This window comes from Labeo rohita, chromosome 5 (genome assembly GCF_022985175.1).
Source record: "Labeo rohita strain BAU-BD-2019 chromosome 5, IGBB_LRoh.1.0, whole genome shotgun sequence".
In the NCBI taxonomy this organism is placed as follows: domain Eukaryota; kingdom Metazoa; phylum Chordata; class Actinopteri; order Cypriniformes; family Cyprinidae; genus Labeo; species Labeo rohita.
In genome coordinates this window covers 32,820,703-32,840,463 of record NC_066873.1, presented here as the reverse complement: position 1 = coordinate 32,840,463, position 19,761 = coordinate 32,820,703, and the positions used below count along the sequence as shown (strand labels likewise).

The window sequence follows — 19,761 nt, the reverse complement described above, 5'->3', positions numbered from 1 at the left end:
ATAAAGCAATTGAATAAAATTGTATGTTCTTAGATTTTAATAAAATGCGCAGCTGCTGATTTAAATAGCAGTGCTAAAGAACAGGAAGGTAAAATATAAGTGCATAAACAGTAAATGAAACAACTGACATCTTGTAAATAGAATAAAAACATCTTGGTTTTTATGTACAGTCCAATACATTAAAATACATACACTCACACACTTCTGGAAATAAGGAGACATTGCAGGACCGGAAATTAAAATCAAAGAGGGACAAATGACCAGCTTTATGTCAAACACATAAAAAGATGCTTTCTTTCTAATCCTGAACAAACAGCTCCATGCACAAATGCATTTACCTGGCGTAAAATCACCATGGCTACATTTACCAAGATTTCTCACCACAAAGACAATCATCAAAATTCACTCTGATTAACAAGTCGTTCATGTTTTCAACTACCTAACCTCAAAAACATCCCACAACCTGAATCCAAACCTCAATGAACGACACAAACGGGAAAGATCAGAGAATTTTTCACAGTGGAGCTTTTTCATAATGAAAGTTAATAAAACATCAGTGATTCTCTCAGGACAGATGCAGTGTGAATGAAACAGTAGGTTGGATACCAAACATAAAAACATTAAGTTAAATATAAATCAGCAATGATTCACATTACATTACACATTTTGTGTAAAACAAAATAATACATATTTATATATAATTATATATACTTTTCAAGATATATAACAATATAATATAATACCCATTTCTAATATTTAAAAACAAATTAGATGTATTCTACAGAAAGAGCTTTTCTTTGAACATGGGGGGCAATGCCCTTAATGCAGAAATACCTTTGAAATTTAAAGTTGACCAACACAGTTTCAGCCGATCAGTACAAGTGCTTTGCGCTCTTAGAGGACCAATAAACACAAAAACCTCTCAATCAGCCAATCAGTCAAGTAAATAGTGAGGAATATCATCACAATATGAGGTTTAACCTACTTCTGGGAAGCAAAAACACTGTGAGTGATGAATTAAAAACAAAAAACAAGAAAGAAAGGTTCTGTGAAAAAAAAGAAAACAGACACTGCAAGTCTAAACCCTTTAAGGAAAGTTGAGTTATAAATTTTAGCTTTAAATCACCCTTTATAAAGTCATTTACAACTGATTGTCTTTACAAAATTACCTAAAAATCAAAACTCCTCCTGGAGTTACAAAAAAACAGCTATTTTTAAACCTCCATTACAAAAGAGCATGAATAGATAAGTCTGATCTCATGCTGTAAATGTTCGTCCGTTGCCCTGTGGGCTGTTATATGTACAGATGGAAAGTTATGGTGTGTTTTCAGGAGGGAAAGATACGCAGCACCGTATTGTGCATTTAGTCCATGGAGTGAAATCAGAAGAGGAGAAACTCTCATGTACCCCTCTCAGAACATGGAGACATTAAGGACCTGTTAGACAAAACACATAGAGAGTCACTTTATAACACCAGTATTGCAAGTGTAAAGAGTTAAAGCTCATTCACACAAAGAACAATAACTATAATGGCAACTATATTCAAGTTGGATCTAATAATGGCTATATATTTAAAGGGGTCATCGGATGCAACATTAATGTGTGTTGGCAGTGTATGTACACATCTACCCTATAATGATAAAAATCCATGCAGTGGTTTTTAATTAATCTGTAAAAATAATATCCCCTTTTTCAAATCGAGCCATTCTCGGATGCCTGCCAGTGTGGCGTCAGCCGCTCCCACGATAGTTAATTGACATGAGCGTCTTACCTCAGACCCACCTTAAATGAGCTGTAACAGTCCGACCTCCATTATTTACATGCCGGAGCAGGGATGTAACTTAGACAAGAATATCTCAGATTGAGCGATTGAGGTGTTGTGTTGCTGGATGTAATAATGAACATAGTGGTCGTCATTTACACACGACATGTGTCGCTGAAGATACAGTGGATTACGTTTGTCTGTGAAGGAATGCACCTCCCAATCTACATATACCTGTCTATGCTCGCGTGAATCATTTGTGATCCAGCTTAACTTACAGCAGAAGTGAGTATAAGTGTTTTTTTTTATTAATCTTTGCGAACGCCTTTCCTAATAACATGCTAGTTAGCAAGCGGCTTAACACGGCTAAATGCGGCTAAAGTAAACAGGCTCATCACTCCACAGAGAGAAGAGAGGGGCGGGGCGAGCAGAGCTCATTAACATTTAAAGCAACCTTGACCAGAACAGGATGATTTTTGCGAAGCTGATTTTAGCAAGGTAAAAAGGGTGTTGTTTTACACTACCATTGAGAATTTTTAACCAAAGTATATTATAGACTTTTCATTAAGACCCTAAAGAATCATATCAACTTGTGGAAAATAGGCATCCGATGAACCCTTCAACAGGTTTAAGTTGTTTACGTGGACTTCTGTGTGAGTTGTGTACATCATACATCACTATTTTTTTGACTGTAGGCAAAAAGCCCCTTTTTTCATGAAATGATGCGAACCTTAGAATAATGTTTTAAACTTCAAAGATTTCATTATAGTTATTGTTTTTGGTGAACGAGTGCCGCATTCTTCCTTCGCATCTCATCTGTTTGTTCACAGTGTAAATGGACAGAGAGAACACACAACCAAAGTAGATTTTAAAAAAAAAAAGTCAATGTAAATTTACTGCCACAGCGCTGTGTGGTTGCTTGCTGGCACAAGATAATAAAAAAAAGCACATAATCCTCTGGTCCCTCCCTTTAATGTAAATCTAAGGGATTTCTAACAAGCACAACTTATGAATAAATAATAGAGTGGATTAATAAATGAATGAATAAACAGACAGATGAAAGAATGCTTACCGAGTCGTCCATGATGGAGGCAGGGTCAAAGTAGTCTGGTTTCAGCTCTGATCTTTCCCTGCGGTTTTTGGATGGAGGCTTCAGAGACACAAATAAGGTGAAGTTAAAAATAATGACGCACAAAATGTGTTTTCTGTCTGTGTATGAGTGTCACTGTCACTGTGACTGTGACTCTGCACCTGATTGAGTGACAGTGAATCTTTTATGCTTTCCTGAATTCTGATTCCTACCAGATCAATGTCCATGGTATCAAAGTCCATGCCCTCGTTAAGGTCGTCCAGTCGTTCCTCTGACGACATCATCACATCCTCTACAATCGGTTCCTCATCATCCTCCATCAGCCCGCTGCCACGACGACTGCCAAAAAAAAAAAAAAAAAAAAAAGCATTTTGAATATGAAACCAAGAATATGACTGTGACAGACCTGTTCAAAAATGATGCAAAATAGCGTTACAATGAATAAAGTAAAATTGTATCAAATCACAATAAGTAATTGATAATCGAACCAGAAGTTCCATAAATTTGCATCACTAATATATGTAAACACTATCATTCAAGAGTTTGGGGTTGGTAAGATTTTTATTGCTATAAAAAGAATGCTAATGCTCACCAAGGCTGCTTTTATTTAATCAAAAACATTGTAAAAACAGCAATATTTTTTAAAGAATATATTTTAAAGAATTATTTGAATTTTTAGCAGCCATTATTTCATTCTTCAGTGTCACGTGATATCTCAGACATTATTCTAATATGCTCATTTGGTGTTTACAAAACATTTCTTGTTATTACCAATGTTAACAACTTACAAACATATTACCAACGGCAGAACCTGCTTAATATTTTTGTGGAAACTATCATGCATTTTACTCAGGGTTTTTTGATGAATAAAAAGTTCAAAAGAATAGCATTTACTTCAAATAGGAATATTTTGCAACATTCGTTGCACTGCCGTTAAAAAAGTTTGGGATTTTTTAAAAACGTTTTTTATGCTCATCAAGGCTGCATTTATTTGATAAAAAATACAGAAAAGCTTAATTTTTTTCAGTAATTACTCCAGTATTCAGTGTCACACCATTCTTCAGAAATCATTCTGATATGCTGATTTATTATTAAAACAGTTGTGCTGCTTAATTTACTTCTATTTATTTAAAATAGAAATGTTAAACAATATACACTACTGTTCAAAAGTCAGTAATTTTATTTCCTTTATTTGATAGAAATTAATACTTTTATTCAGATAGAATGTGTTAAATTGATAAAAAGTCATAGTAAAAGACATATATTACTAGTAAAGATGTCCATTTAAAATAAATGCTGTACTTTTAAACTTTTTATTCATCAAAGAATCTGAAAACTGTTTCCTGCACAACAGTTTCCAACACTGACAATAAATCAGCATATTAAGAGTGATTTCTGAAGGATCATGTGACACTGAAGACTGGAGGAATGATGCTGAAAATTCATCTTTGCATCACAGAAATAAATGATATTATACAAGTATATTAAAGTATATTAAAATATTTTTTTTTTTAAATTGCAATAATATTTCACAATATTAGTTTTTTCTGCATTTTGATAAAATAAATTCATCCTTGATGAGCAGAAGACATTCCTTTTGAAAATTTTTTACATTGAAAATCTTACAAATCCCAAACTTTTAAACAGCTGTGTATGTCTTCACTGTCACTTTTAATAAATGTAGTGCATCCTTTAAACATATACCTAAAGTATTACTTTAAACAAAAAAAAAAAAAATCATACTGACTTCAAACTTTTGACCAGTAGTGTACATGTATGTAAATGTGTTCTCACATGGTGTGCTGAATGTGGCCTCTCATCTTTCCGTACTGCAAGCTTGCTCTTTCCTGCTGCTGTTTTTGGGCCATCATCCACGCGACCTGAGAACTGAAAACAAAACAGCTCTCAATCAACATGTGAGTGTACGTGTGCGTTAGAGTATGTGGATAAATGTGAGTGAGTGTGTGTTTACTTGTAGTCCATGTGTTGGTGCGGCTGCTGCAGGGGTGTGTGTTGCGTTTCGTTGCTCATGCTGTAAACTCCCATGTACCCCTGCTCTGGGCGGAGTTTCTTTGCATCCCGCAGGACAGTAGAGACGATGTGGGGTGATGACATCATTACAGGAGTGTGCGGGCCACTCTGCTCACGATTCACCCACGCGCTCACATCACTGCTGCTACAGCTACTCTCCTCTGAGAGACAGACAGACAGACATAAAGTTAGTTCTTATCTAGTCTAAAGATTAACATCGTAAAATTAATCTGTAAGCACACGTACCCTCGGGCAGTTTTCTCTTGCTGGCGGCTGGTGGTTTACTCCTGCGACTGCGGGCAGAGCTCCTACTGCTCATACCACTGATGACGGACATAGTGTCATCATCAGCGCCCGCCTGCAGAGAGTTCCGGTAGGAGATGAGCGGTAACCAGCAGTCATCCCTCTGCAGGGCCATCTGAAAGGTCATAAACCGCTCTAGATACAGGTGCCTGATGAGAGAGATCAGAGGTTAAAAAAACATAAATATACTTCACACATACTTCAATAGTTACTAATATAACAAAAACAGTACACAGTTAACCTTCAGAGACTCAGCATAGCAGAAAATCAGCATTTGTATATTTAACAATTAGGGATAAAACAGTAGCTGACACTGACATTTACCACAACATTAGCTTTAGTAGGGAGAAAAATGCATATCTGCCAGAATCACAAAAATGGCATTAGCTGACACAGTTCTTAAAGGAGTAGTTCACTTCCAGAATAAAATTTCCTGAGAATTTACTCACCATCATGTCATCCAAGATGTTCATGTCTTTCTTTCTTCAGTCAAAAAGAAATTGAAGTTTTTGAGGAAAACATTCCAGGATTTTTCTCCATATAGTGGACTTCAATGGGAGCCAACGAGTTGAAGGTCCAAATTGTAGTTTCAGTCCAGCTTCAAAGGGCTCTACACAATCCCACCCAAGAAATAAGGGTCTTATCTAAATGATGAAACAAGCCATTTTTCAAAAAAAAAAAAAAAAATAAGTAAAAAGTAAAAAGTAATATACCACAAATGCTCATCTTGCACTAGCTTGGCATCTATGACTTCACACATTACGTGGTCATGTTCGAAAGGTCACACGTAATGTAGATGGAAGAGCCTAATGTAATTTATTTATTTATTTTTTTTTTTTAGAAAATGACAGATCGTGTCACTGGATAAGATCCTTATTCCTCGGCTGGGATTGTGTAGAGCCCTTTGAAGCTGCACTGAAACTGCAGTTTGGACCTTCAACCCATTGGCTCCCATTAAAGTCCACTATATGGAGAAAAAACCTGGAATGTTTTCATCAAAAATTATCAGGATTTTTTTATTCTGGAAGTGAACTAATCCTTTAACACTTTTCAAACCTGCCCTGAAATTTTGAACATCAATTTCAAAAATATTTTTTTTTTAAGCAAAGCAACAATGCAATACTGGCCTTAGATGTTAAACTACTTTCTACTGTTTTCACACAATAAAGCCTATTCAACAAATGGTACAAAAACATTTTATCAGCTGTTTTCAGAGCTGTTTTATCATTAATGTCTCATTGACATTACATACTGTTTTTAAAGTAGATTTAAATACAGATTTAAATGTATAATTTTTACATGCATTTGTTTACTGTATTGCGTTGTGATCCAAGCTTTAGTAAAAATAGTGGGGAAATTTAGCTAAATGCCAGTGTTTTTGCAACATTTTCTCATATTACACCTCAATGCAAATGGCGCATAAGTTAAATGTTTTAAACTAACGTTAAATTAATGGCTTCTTAAAAATATTGCATCATGAATATAAATACTTGGGTCTCTGAGGGATCCGACAGATAAAGATTCTCAATGTGAGTGTCTTACACAGTCTTCTTGTCCTGCCGCAGTAGTTTGGAGGAAAACTCACTGAGGATGTCGAGGAACGCGAGGTTGAGAGGAGGGCCACCCTCCCCTTGTGGACTGGGTTCTTTAAAGGCAAATTCTATTCCATCCCTAAAACACAGAAAGCACACACTTTGTGACTCTAATTGTGGTTCTAATGGTGCCAGAATTCAATGTTTTTAAATGTACAAAATATAGTTTTACATAGGATAAAAAAGGGGCAGGAGCCATCATCCAGATCAAGAACCTAAACACCGTTGGGACTTTCTAGAAGTGTGTTTGAATTTTCTTACTTGTGGAGCATTGCAATGGCCTCTCTGGTTTTGAGCTGATCGAGTCCAAACGTGAGCGAGAAGCGTCGGGCCAGTTCTTTGATCCCACAGAATGCGGATGTGGACCGATCAAAGTTACAGCCCAGATCATTCAGCATCTCATTAAACAGCTGAAACACAAACATCACACTTCCATTATTCAGTGTTGCTAAGAGAGCTGGTCTGAGTAAGAAGGAAAGCACTGCTTCACCTGTTGCAAGCTGAGGATCAGAGTCTTGGCACACTGAATCTTATCGATCTGACGTGCTTTACTCATGGTCTCCTTGATGATATCACCATAATCATTATAGTACTACACACAGACAAAGACAGAGAGTCAGTGTAAGCATCAATTAACAAACATAGAGGACCATTACAACATGAGTTAGACTCACTCTCATATATTGTTTGAAGACATCTGCTCCCATCTTCATCTCTACCACGTTGTAAATGATCAATTTGCAAAAGGCAGCCAGTAAATTTCTGCGTCTGTGGAGCGCTTCAATCTTACCAGCCTCATCATCTGCAAGACACAACCAAAAATAAATTAATTTGGCTAGTTAGTGCAAAAAGCACAAATTACACAACTAGCATAGGCTGCATACACACTGTTATACACTTAAATTCACACAGCAGTGCTCCTCACTGCCACCTTGGTGTGGATCGGAGCATCATCTGTCCTGTTTGTCATTTACCTGTGCTGCTGTCCTCGTCCTGGTCAACAAACACGTGATCAAGGATGAAGTTGAGTAGCTCGCTCTGTAAGGATGCATCTGGACTAAACACCAAAGGCTCTAAAGCTTCCCGCCCCGATGCCACAATCTGATAACTGAATATCAATAGTGCATCGCAGAGAATGGTAAAGGCCTGCAACACACAAAAACACAGTTCATTTTTCTAGAATTTTCCCTTTTACATGAAAGGACGTAGGGGGTTGTTGTGGCAAGTCACACTCACCTGTTCTTTGACAACAGTGCTGATACTATTCAGGTACCTTTGACACATCATACATAAGGCTCTCACCTGCCTCCGCAAGAGCACCATATCATCCTGGAACGAGACGTGGGTGTAAAACTCACATATAACAGTCTCATCTCAACGCAGTTCTGCGTGTGTAGGTGTGTGTTGTACCTTACTGCCACTGCCCTCTGAGACCTTAGCCAAGTGCCAGAGTATGACATAGTGAGTGCACTGGAGTGCATGAGCCACGATCTATAAAGACAAAAAACAAAATCAAATGACGGCCACACACACCAATTACCACCTAAAGAAAAGTCAAGTAGGGCCTGCTTTTAGAAATTAAAAAAAACATTGAAAATTTGCTTAAATTAAAGGGTTTATCTGTACTGCGGTAGCTAAAAACAGAATATTATATTTTAATACTAAAAAACTGTACATTAATATTTTAGTTACAGTATTTTTAATGAAATAATAGGGAAGTATAATCACATTATATTTTCAAGAGGTCATTACTTTTCAGATATGACACATTAATACTGATTTGATGCTGTCTGTTAAACAATTTTGTTGGTCTAACTTTGTGTTAATGTTCTCTTATCCAGTCATCAGTAAATCATTTTCTCTTGTTCTCAACAACATTGTTGCTTGATTAATATTCTTTAATTATGAAATGTAAGTAAATGTCATCTAAATGCATCTGGGGGGTGTAAATAGTAAAATCAAAGAGCTCCATTTTACCCCATTACTTGTTATTAAAGCAACATTAAATTCAGAACATCATTTAGCTGCAGAAGAGCTCATATGTGACCCTGGACCACAAAACCAGTCATAAGTAGCACGGACGGGTGTGTGTATCAGGGTTCCCACATTTTGGTTAACTTCAAATCCAAGGCCCTTTCAAAAACTTTCCAGGTCCAAAACCCTCAAATTCAAGGACTTAATGTGAGGACACTTTTAATGTGAGAGCAAGGTTACATCATGTTGCCTTAGAATGTAAGATACATTGTTACAGTTTTCATGTGTCAAATACTATGCAAAAAAAAACAAAAACTTTTTTTTTGTATTTATTTTTGGTCATATGACAGAGATCTAATATTCTATTTGTTGTATTTCTGTTTTGCATAAAACTGAAGAATATTCAGCTCTACACCTGGCCAAGTGATGGTCCTTTGGATTTCTGGCAAGCCATTCTTTGTAATCTTAATTATTATTATTAAAAAGCCCCCAAAGTAGCGCAATGACCATATCCCACATCAAACCTCAAATTATTTCATTTCCATACCTAAAATATATATTTTACAGTCACCCTTGTGCAGACTGATCATAAACACAGCTAAAAGGCTTCCTACCAGCGGCCATCACAAAACGTAATATCTTGCACAGTTTTATCACAGGTAGAATGCAAAATGTTTCAATACAAGCATTTCAGTCAAATGTAATTTACGCAATATTTCAAACATTTAACCTATGGGAAAAAAATCAACACTTCGCAGTGGTTTAAAATCAGCCCAATTCCGTGCAAAAAATGCGGAGTTGGCAACCCTGCATCCAACACAAGCTGAAGGAATCAGATTTATCTGATCTGATCATGCGTCAAGACAAGAGTTATGAGAGATGACTAACAAATCATGCTGGAGGATTTGCTGCTCAGTGGATAATGTGCTCATATCTGATCTTGTAAGATGTGCTCCTTTTATACAGAGTGAGTATAGGGAAAGTGAATTGCCGCTCATACTCCACATACGATAGCGGCTCCTCGATGCGCGAAAATTATATTCAATATTAGAATGACTGCGTGAGCAGGTGGTAATGGCCTGAAATTCAGTGGGAGTAGGATCAAGAAAACAGATTCCAGATTTTCAAATAATTTTATCTCTGTCAAATATTGTCCTATTCTAACAAACCAATGGAAATCAATGGAAAGCTTATTTGTTCAGTTTTTAGATGATGTATAAGTCTCAATTTAAAAAAAATTGACCCTCATGACTGGTTTTGTTATCCAGGGTCACATATTAGACATGCAATCTGGCCAGTAAACCAAAATAAGATAACGCCCTGGGTCAGTAGTCACTACCTGCTCAGGCATATCCCCGTTTTGCAGGCCAGAGTTCAAAAGTTTGTAGTTGCTGGTGAAAAGGTCCCATTTAGTGAGGTCATGGGCACTGCAGGGAGCACATACACAAACACACACAGTTATGATGAAGGCAGTCCTCTGTTCTATGAATGTGAACCTCACAAAACATGTACAGATTTATTATTTAGTCAAAAGAATAAAATAATCTGTGTGTTTTTTCCAAAAAAAAAAAAAAAAAAAAAAAAAAAAGATAAAGATGCATTTTAGGACCTTTGGGATTTCTCAATTTTAGTGACAAAGTGTGTTCTTACTTGTGGAACGCTGTGATTCTTTTAAGTGTTGACAAAACCTGATAGGCATCATCTTCATCTGGCTCTTCTCCCTTAAAGAAACAAAACTGTTAAAGTTGAAATTGGTGAAATCACAAAAAAAAAAAAAAAAAAAAAAAAAAAAAAAAAAAAAAAAAAATCACACACACCTCCTGCAGGACATCCTCCAGCAAACGGTGAAACTTATCAATCTGTTCATCAAGCATCTGGCTGCAGACAATATCCACGCGGTTATAGATGGTGAATTCCTCATTGCACAGTGCATGGAATGTCATGGAACATGCCTCTAATACATCTGTGTCTGTGTGCTTCTCCACCACATCACGAACCTGACGCAGCAAAGCATCCAGATGCTGCAGGACATCAATGAAAGAATTACTTAGAACTACTATAACAAAACAACAACAATCAATCATTTCTTGACTTTATGTCTGTGTACTGATTATTGGAAACTTTCCTCAAGTTAAAGTGACTCCGCAAAATAACAAAACCATATGTTATAAGCACAATATTTACTGTACTATGTGTTACAATATGTATATACATATTTTTTGTTTTTGAATAATTACCTTCTCCAGCCGACCGGTTGTATAGATCTCCAGATCAAAATACTGAGGAAACTGCAACAGATTAGTGACCTTCTCTGGGTCCACTGAATACTGAGAGAGAAATAGAAAAAGATTTGAGAGAGAGTTTAATTCAGATGGCAACCATTCACTTGGAATATTTGTAAGGAGTGAGTTGTGGGCTGCTGCTTTATCCCCAAAAAGCCAATTAATACCGCAATTAAATTTTTCTTGAAAACCCAAAAACATGTCCAAAAGTGTTGAGGACTTATGACCACAATTAAATGAAAACATTTTGTCACAATCATTTACATTTGTTTGTCATTCTACTAATGCATTACACACAATCTGACAAGGCAGATAATCACTTACTTTAGCCAGTAACAGCGGCAGAGCCACAGCAAATGTTTCTGTTATCTTTGTTCGATCATCCAGCTGGGTTTTCTTTTCTTTAGCTGTCAGAACCTGTGCCAGAATAAGAAACAAACAATCATTTGAAGCAGCAAAGAAAATAAGAAAAGGATGACAGTGTTTTTATTTATGGGTGTTTTAGAAAAATTATTTGATCTATTTTGATTAAAAAAAAAAAAAAAAAAAAAAAATGAGTACATAAGTGGTCCTATCTATTTGAAAAGAACAAAACATGAGTTGTGATGAAAAAGAAATACAATTTCCCCCATATTAGAATGTACATCAGAGTGAAATAGATAATCAAAAAAGAAACAGTAGAACAGGTACTTTGTTCTATCCATCAGGTTGACAAAATGGAGGCAGATCTGAATGATGTTTTAGACAAATACATAGTTCAGGCATGAAACTCTAACTAATCGCTAATTGGTTCATTCAAATCCCGTTAGCACCAGCCTATCAAGAGTGCTTTCTAATCCACATAAGCACATATCGCGTATCCTGGCCTGTGTTTCATAATCATGTAAGTTCCATGATTATGAAAGCTTGTGTTACCCCTCCTCCTCCCCAGCGCCACCTGTACAGATCTGCTAGGGGGGTTCTACATTCCTTAAAGCAGCCATCTTTCATTATATTTGACTAAGCTGAACTAATTATTGTATTTTACTCAGCAGCAGCAGCGTAGCAGATTTCGTCCGCTAAAATCAAGCTTATGTATATTATGAGAGTTGTCATGACTAAACTGTAGAAAATATGCAGGGTTTAAGTGGACTAAATGATTAGAGAAGTCCAGCATATATTATGAACCAGATGCATGGATGAATCATTTACAGTAAAATCAATATCATAAATCTAGAAAAGACAGGGTGAAGGACGTCCTTACTAATATGGCAAAACAAAAATGCTGTTTGTGTATGTGTGTCTCTTACCCTTTTGCCAGGGCCTCGTCCGATGGGTGGATGACACTCACAAGTCTGTCTGACAGCACAGAGCATGATCTCAATCAGAGCAGTTTCCTGAGCATCACTGAGAGCTGAAACACACACATCATGGTGTTTGAGTACTTTAGGTAAATAACATTTTTAGCCAAATTCTGATCCAGATACAAAAAAATGCAAGTGAGTGGATTTGATAGCCATGTACCCTCCTCTCCAGGGTAAGGTTCATCCAGCAGCAGGCTGATCATACTTTCCCAGTCCTTCAGCAACTCTGATGCACAGTCCCACAAGCTGTCCACCAGGTAGGCACCATGCTCATGGAGCTAAAACACACAAAGATTCATAATATCCGTAAACAAAAAAAAAAAAAAAAATTGCAGTACACTTCATGCATTTGTTGTGTATTCAAAAAGATTCATTACGCTACATTCTTATTTTCCCTAATTTCTCCCAAATTATTTGAACAACTGCCTTTCAATCTGTTCCCATACAATGCACTGGCATCTCTGAGAAGAAAAATACCCACTTGAAACACTAAGACCTACTTAGTCAAAATATTTCTATATCGAGACATTAAGAAGTGACATTACAAGCTGAGTACATCAAGCACACCTCGCTCTCCAGAAAGAACAAGACAGTTGTTCTGATGAGGTTAGCATTCAAACACTGTCTGCCTCTCCTGGGCCGTCCCTCATCCTCTGGACCATGATGACTGAATAACCTGGGAACACAGCACCAGCATACATGGACAGTCTTAAATGGAATCAGTGAGTCATAGTGAGTGTCAGATGCATTATGGTTAAGAACTAATGTGGCAACTATGTTTAATAACCCTGGTATTTAATGAAGCACAGACTGTTCTATGATATAAAAACAGTGGCATTTACTTTTTGTAGAGAAACTCCCCTGCTGCCACAGCAACCGGTCGATGAGCAGAGTAAACCAAGTGATAGACGCTCTCACAGTCTTCAGCTGTCAAAACCTCATCACTACTCCTGTGTGCACAAACAAAAACACAATCACACAGTAAACAGACACAAACGAAAAAAAGTAAGGCTCAATGATTAAAATTCAATGGTGAACTTACTGCAGAACTAGCGTCAGGAGCTTAATGGCCTGAACAGCAACTTCATATTCCTTATCCAGAGTCATGGACACAATTCGATCCTACAGAGACAAAGAATTAGAAATGTCAGTAAAAAAGTACATTTTTCAGAGTCTCATGAAAGCAATAACAGAAACCAATAGTTAGATATGGTGTTGCCATAGCAAGTGTCCTGGTGAAAGACTAACCTTGAAGCGGCTGGTGAAGAGTTCCAGTCTGGCGTTGAGTTCTCTGCTATAATACAAACCCTGAAGAGCTGTAAGACACTTCAGACGAACCTCACCTTGCTGAAGATTAAAAAATAAACAAATAAATAAATGGGTGAGACATGAGATGGCATGCGGTTTATTTGTATAGTTTTGACCTGTATATAACAACCAATCTGTGTGAATGCACTTGTGATACCTTATCATACATGGTCCAGCCGACATACTTCAGATAACTGTCATTAAGAAAAGCCTCACTGTACATCTTCATCCACATACCAATCTCTTCAATGCAGACCACCCTAATCTCAGCAATCACATCCCTGCACACAAATACATAAAAAAAAAAAAAAAAAAAAACAGCTCTAATCCAAGACTGTGTCCACTTAAAAGAAATAGTTGACCCAAAAATGAAAATTCTGTCATTAATTACTCACCCTTATGTCGTTCCAAACCTTTAAGACCTTCGTTCATCTCCAGAACACAAATTAAAATGTTTTCGATTAAATCTGAGAGCTTTTTGACCCTGCATAGACAGCAATGAAACTACCATATTTACGGCCCAGAAAGTTAGTAAGAACATCAATAAAATGGTCCATGTGCGGTCACAAGAGCACCATGCGATAAAGACCAACACGGAAGAGAAGAAATTGCTCAGTAAAGTCTTTTTTTTTTTTTTTTTTTTTTTCAGGCATTCCGAGTCCCGGCTCATGGACCTTTCCTGATCCCACCTGCCCCTCTCTCTCCCACTTCATTTCTGCTATACTGTCCTATCCAAAATAAATGCGAAAATGCCAATAATAATAATAAAAAAAAAAAAAGTAGTTGTTTTTTTTTCATTGCATATATGGTTGACGGTTGTCACATGGACTATTTTGACAATGTCCTTATTACCTTTTTGTGTTGTGGTCTATGCAGGGTCAGAAAGCTCTCAGATTTCATCAAAAATATCTTAAATTGTGTACTGAAGACAAATAAAGGTCTTATGGGTTTGGAACGACATGAGAGTGCATAATTAATGATTCATTTTCGCTTGATCTATCCCTTTAACATATTCATTTATTTAATCAGTAAGTTAATATTTGGGATGTTTGCTCACCTGTATCTGTGGATGAATACTCCTTTAAAAATGGCATTCATCATGTTCTCAATCTCATCCTGGTTTTCCTGGAGCTAATAATTACAAAAGAACATCTTTGAATCAGGTGTGTGCGCGCGTGTTAGGACACAAATTTGCATAATGACACGGTATGACATAGGTACTACAAGGAGAAGGTGAATTATGAGGACATTCTGAGTGCCCCCATAATTCAAAAGGCTTATAAATCATACAGAATGAGTTTTTTTGAGAAAGTAAAAATGTGCAGTTTCCTAGGTTTAGATATAAGGTAGGTGTAGTGCGATAGAAACTACGGTTTGTACAGTATAAAAACAATAGAAGTCTATGAAAAGTCCCCACAATTCACAAAAACAAAACTCTGTGTGCGTGTGCATTTGTCACCTCCTTCCGTTTTTGCAGCAGGAGCTCCAGGCGTTCATTGGCTCGTTTCCCGATGCTCTTGTTGCGTTCCGTCTCGTATTGTCTCTGCGTGTTGTCCAAATTGATGCTCAAATTCAGAGCAACATTTACCAAAGCGGTCATCAGTTTCATGGCTGAAATACAGTGAAAAACTGTAGGATTAGAATGTATAATTCAAACCTTTATCAATAAGAACACACTGACTGAAAACTGCAAGACAAAATTGATGACACAATAGTATACCTATAGGCGCTTTCGCACCACATAGTTCTAAGAAATTAGTTCTGGGACCTAGCCATCATGGTGGTTCCTAGAGAACTGATTTCCCACTCGGTTTTCCTGGTGGCATTAGGAACTCTAAAGCAGCCGACATCGACGTCTTTATTCACAGCATCAACAACAGGTGAATGGAAGATGCTGTGATCAGAGCCGTTTTTGTTGTGTGTCGTGGGTTTCGTGATGAGATGGAATGTAAACGCACAGTTTACACGATACACAACAATGCAGATAACAGCCAGCTAAACGCAGTTATTAACGTGGTTCTCCATGTTTGCGGAGTAAATATTTTTTACACAGCTTTTTAGCCAGTAGTTTTGTATACATTTGGCCAATCAACGCACACTTAAGTCACTCGTAGTTCCTAAAGAATTGTTTTAGACCCTACTCTGAAGTTCCTAGAACTAAACTGTTCATAGTTCCTGCAGTGCGAACATGCCAAAAAACAGGAACTTCTGCCAATAGCTCTAGGAACTATGAAAAGGGTTCCTCTGGTGCAAAAGCCCCCAATGCTGCAGAAGTAGTGCAGTAGTATGTATTCTGAACATTGCACAATACCTAGCCCAAAATCACCCACCTGCCAGGGTGCTTGTGTGTCTGAACGCTCTGACCTGTGAGTCTGACAGGCCGGTGAGAAGAGAGATGACTGTGTCCATCATGTACTCATCATAGATGATGCTATACTGGCACTGTCGGACCAGGACCGCAATGAACTCACACAAGCTTAATTTAAACTTCTTCCACATTGGGCCTGCCATCGCCAGTGGGTAATCGCCACTGTCCTAAACACACACACACACACACACACACACACACTCGTTACATATACATTTACACTATCTAATCTCATCTATCCCAGCACAAACACTGTTTTACATATCATAAATTCTTTCCATGGAAACGTCTGGTATAAACATCAACAAACCTCATCAAACTCTTCCGTCATTTTCCTGATGATTTCAGAATTCTGCATATGCCGAAACATCTCGGAGCTCACCGCACCTATAACAAACACATATACACTAAGACAAAACATACACTTATTTGCACCTAGAGAACTCACAAACGCATACACACATACACACACACACACCTTTACAGCCAGAGCAGTGGATAAAGAAGTTGATGAGTTCCAGCAGGGCAGTGTCTCTGTCCACCTTATAGGACTCAATCCAGTCATCAACCACTGACTGCAGAGAGAGAGAGAACATACACACACATTTGCTCAGTTGAACCTCCTTTCATACACACACAGCCTACACAGAAAGCATAAACTGCAGTTAGACCTGGATATAATAACCAAGCACACAAACCACTGATTTACTCTGATGACGCATTTTGAAACGGAGAGCGTGTGTGTAGGTGAATGAATACAGTGTGACAGATCAGCTTGTATCTGGAGTTGTTCGTGTGCATCCTGGTACCTGTGTGGCACTCTTGCCCAATTTGACAATCTCAAACAAACTGAGATTCTCCATGTCATTCTCCTGATGGTGGCCATTTACCCGACCTCTCACCTCTGACCCCTTCAACTTCTCTCCAAGGGTTTTTTTCCCCTTCTAAACATAAAAAAACAACAAGAAAATTTTAATTAAACAAGCTAGTCAGCCCTATTCTATGGCTGCATAACTCAAATTATGATTTAAAAATTCCCACTATAATATGAGAAACCCCAGGTTTGGCATTTTATGATTTTATATATCAAAATGATAATATTAATAACTGTAATAACAATAGTAATATTATTATTAATATTAATATAAAGACAAAATAAGGAATATTATTATTGTAATATTTCACAGTAAAACCCATTTAAAGGGATAGTTCCCCAAAAATAAAAATTACCCCATGATTTACTCACCATCAAGCCATCCAAGGTGTATGTGACTTTCTTCTTTCAGACCAATACAATCAGAATTCTATTAAAAAAATGTCCTGGCTCATTCAAGCTTTTTAATGGCAGTGAATGGGTGTTTAGATTTTGAAATCCAAAAAAGACTTCTAAAAAAAAAAAAAAATGTCAGAGGATATTTCGATATAAGCCAAGAGACTGGTTTTCCTTTGCTGTAAACAAAACCTAGTTCTTGCGAGACCAGCATATTCTCAAAATCTCAACACCCATTCACTGCCATTATAAAGCTAGGAAGAGCTAGGACATTTTTAAAATATTTTTTAATTTTTAATTTTTTAATAAAAGAAGGAAATCATATACACCTAGCATGGCTTGAGGGTAAGTAAATCATGAGGTAATTTTCATTTTTGGGTGAACTATCCCTTTAAGAACAATAATATTTATTATTTTTATTTTAGAGTATAATCGTTTTAATTTCTTTCTTCTCGAACATTAAAACATTAAGCTTTATTTTGGTGGAAAACCACAAAGAGCCCTTAAATGTTCTCTTTTGTTGAAAACAGCTGGTTTAAAGACAGTTGGTGCATACTGCGTTCCCAAACGAACATTATAAGCAACCCAAATTGAAAGTTCATGCAGAGATGAGTTTGTGAAAAGCAGTACTTTCTGCAAACCACCCAGAGACTCTCATGAGCTGCAGATTTGTTTGTTTAAAAAAAAAAAAGCTATGCTGTGCTTCACTCTGAAACACACAACACATTTATTTATTTAATTACTTAATTAATTAAATCACACTAAACAAACACTGCAGTTTGGTTTTTATACAATTAATCGAGCAGTGGTTTAGCAGTGTATTTGAAAGCTGACGATAAAAAAAAGAACTGAATGCCTTTCTGCAAGGTCACTGGCTGATAGGTACCTTCCCTTTCCCAGGTTTGCCATTCCGACCCTCAAGATCTTCAAGATCGGTGTCTGAGAGTCGAGAGTATCCTTCCCTAAGCAAATAAAATGCACCAGCGATTAGAGCAGTGTGTATGTGGACTGTGGAGTATTTCAGGTGTATGTATTTTACAGGTGCTTTCATTTAGTGTTGGTGTTTACAGAGCTCTAACAAGAGGTCACATCAAATGTGCTCTGTGTGCACACAGGGCTGAAACACCCAAGATATCATTTAATGAGCTGTTTTGCTACAAACATTAACACTGTGTGGTTTTAGGTAACACAAGAACACAGTAAGCAAGTTGTCTATGATGTCCATAAATGCTGTCTAGGCAGCTCACTAGGTTTTTGAGACACAGACAGTGTCTGGCTAGAGAAGGAGAGAGTTAGTTTGTGTCTTGTACTTACTGGTAGAAGTCTGTTTGAAGGTCCTGAGCTGCTATCATTTTGTCAACATCTTCTATTTCTTCTGGAGTTTATAAGTGTCCCCACACTGCAGTAGACAGACAGACCCACACGACTGAAAAACACACGCTGCAGCATTAAAAAACATATTTGCATATAATAACAACCACCACATATAACAGCCGTAAGGACTCATGAGGCAGTTACTGAATGAGGTTATTCAAACGCGCGTTGTGTGAAGGACGTGTGTACATTTGTATGACTTTAATAATATAAAACATCTGCTGTCAAAATCATTACTGCACGCAAAATATAGCCATAAAACATTGTAAAAACTCCATTTATCACATAAAATCTCTGTGCGTTCGTGTAACGTGTGAAATTTTATTAATTATGTTTTTAATGTTGAGTTTGATTTCCGTAAACACGGGCTAGCATGCTAACATGCTAACGGGCCTCCAGCTCCTCTAACAGTCATTAAAACCGCCCCAAACCCTCCAAAACAATGTAAAACTCACTGCAAAACCCCCATTAAAACTTTACATTTCTTCATACGACGCACATTACATTTTTTTATTAATTCTCACTATTCAAACTAATGGCTCAAACTGTCTGACATATGAACGACTCTGGGAAATGAATCTCCCGAACGAACTCACAGAGAAATTTATTTATTTTATTTTTTCTAAAATCACGGATATTTATGAAGATCGGCCGCCATTTCCTTGCTCACCTCCCTCAGCGTGAGTCCAGCAGCATCAAACCCGCCCAGAGCTGCTGCAGCTGCCGCCAAACGGTACCGAACCGGACCGGAGCTCCGCGGCTAAGACATTAAAACATGCTCCAAGTAGAAGTGGCTCAGTTCTGTTTGTGTTTCGGAGCTGGAAGAGGCAGTTTGGTGCTGTGGGCGGACAGGAGTAAAAATACAGCCTCGAGAAACCCAAAACACACTTATTACGCGTCCACACACACCCACATAGCATCCACACACAAACACACCCACACATACATGCATATCATGGGACCGCCACGGCTAATTTCTGAACAATTGTTTTTGTTTATAATGGTTGCAATTTTAGTTCTAAATCACAACTTATTTACAAACAAATAAATGAGAAAGATGAATT

At 37.3% G+C, this 19,761-nt stretch overlaps 1 protein-coding gene across 3 annotated transcripts; it reads right to left on the bottom strand.

Annotated features, from left to right (window-relative positions):
* Positions 1–138: 138 nt before the first annotated feature.
* Positions 139–19,626, bottom strand: stag2a (stromal antigen 2a). 3 transcript variants are annotated; one of them, XM_051109163.1, is made up of 34 exons: positions 19,361–19,626; positions 18,638–18,751; positions 18,210–18,285; positions 16,863–16,997; positions 16,532–16,628; positions 16,364–16,440; positions 16,016–16,220; positions 15,145–15,296; positions 14,743–14,816; positions 13,843–13,966; positions 13,626–13,724; positions 13,420–13,499; positions 13,220–13,327; positions 12,945–13,053; positions 12,538–12,655; positions 12,324–12,427; positions 11,359–11,451; positions 10,990–11,079; positions 10,570–10,773; positions 10,403–10,473; positions 10,092–10,179; positions 8,189–8,269; positions 8,015–8,107; positions 7,753–7,924; positions 7,453–7,580; positions 7,269–7,370; positions 7,040–7,188; positions 6,729–6,857; positions 5,130–5,335; positions 4,825–5,044; positions 4,647–4,739; positions 3,065–3,191; positions 2,835–2,912; positions 139–1,436 (listed from the first exon to the last, which is right to left on the bottom strand). In XM_051109163.1, exons 2-34 carry the CDS (start codon positions 18,673–18,675, stop codon positions 1,413–1,415), a joined length of 3,744 nt encoding a protein of 1,247 aa, XP_050965120.1. In that variant the 5' UTR covers positions 18,676–18,751; positions 19,361–19,626; the 3' UTR covers positions 139–1,412. The 3 variants fall into 3 exon arrangements, with proteins under 3 accessions (XP_050965120.1, XP_050965121.1, XP_050965119.1); XM_051109164.1 differs by having other exon boundaries at positions 18,638–18,722; positions 19,368–19,626; XM_051109162.1 differs by having other exon boundaries at positions 18,638–18,749; positions 19,368–19,625.
* Positions 19,627–19,761: the final 135 nt, after the last annotated feature.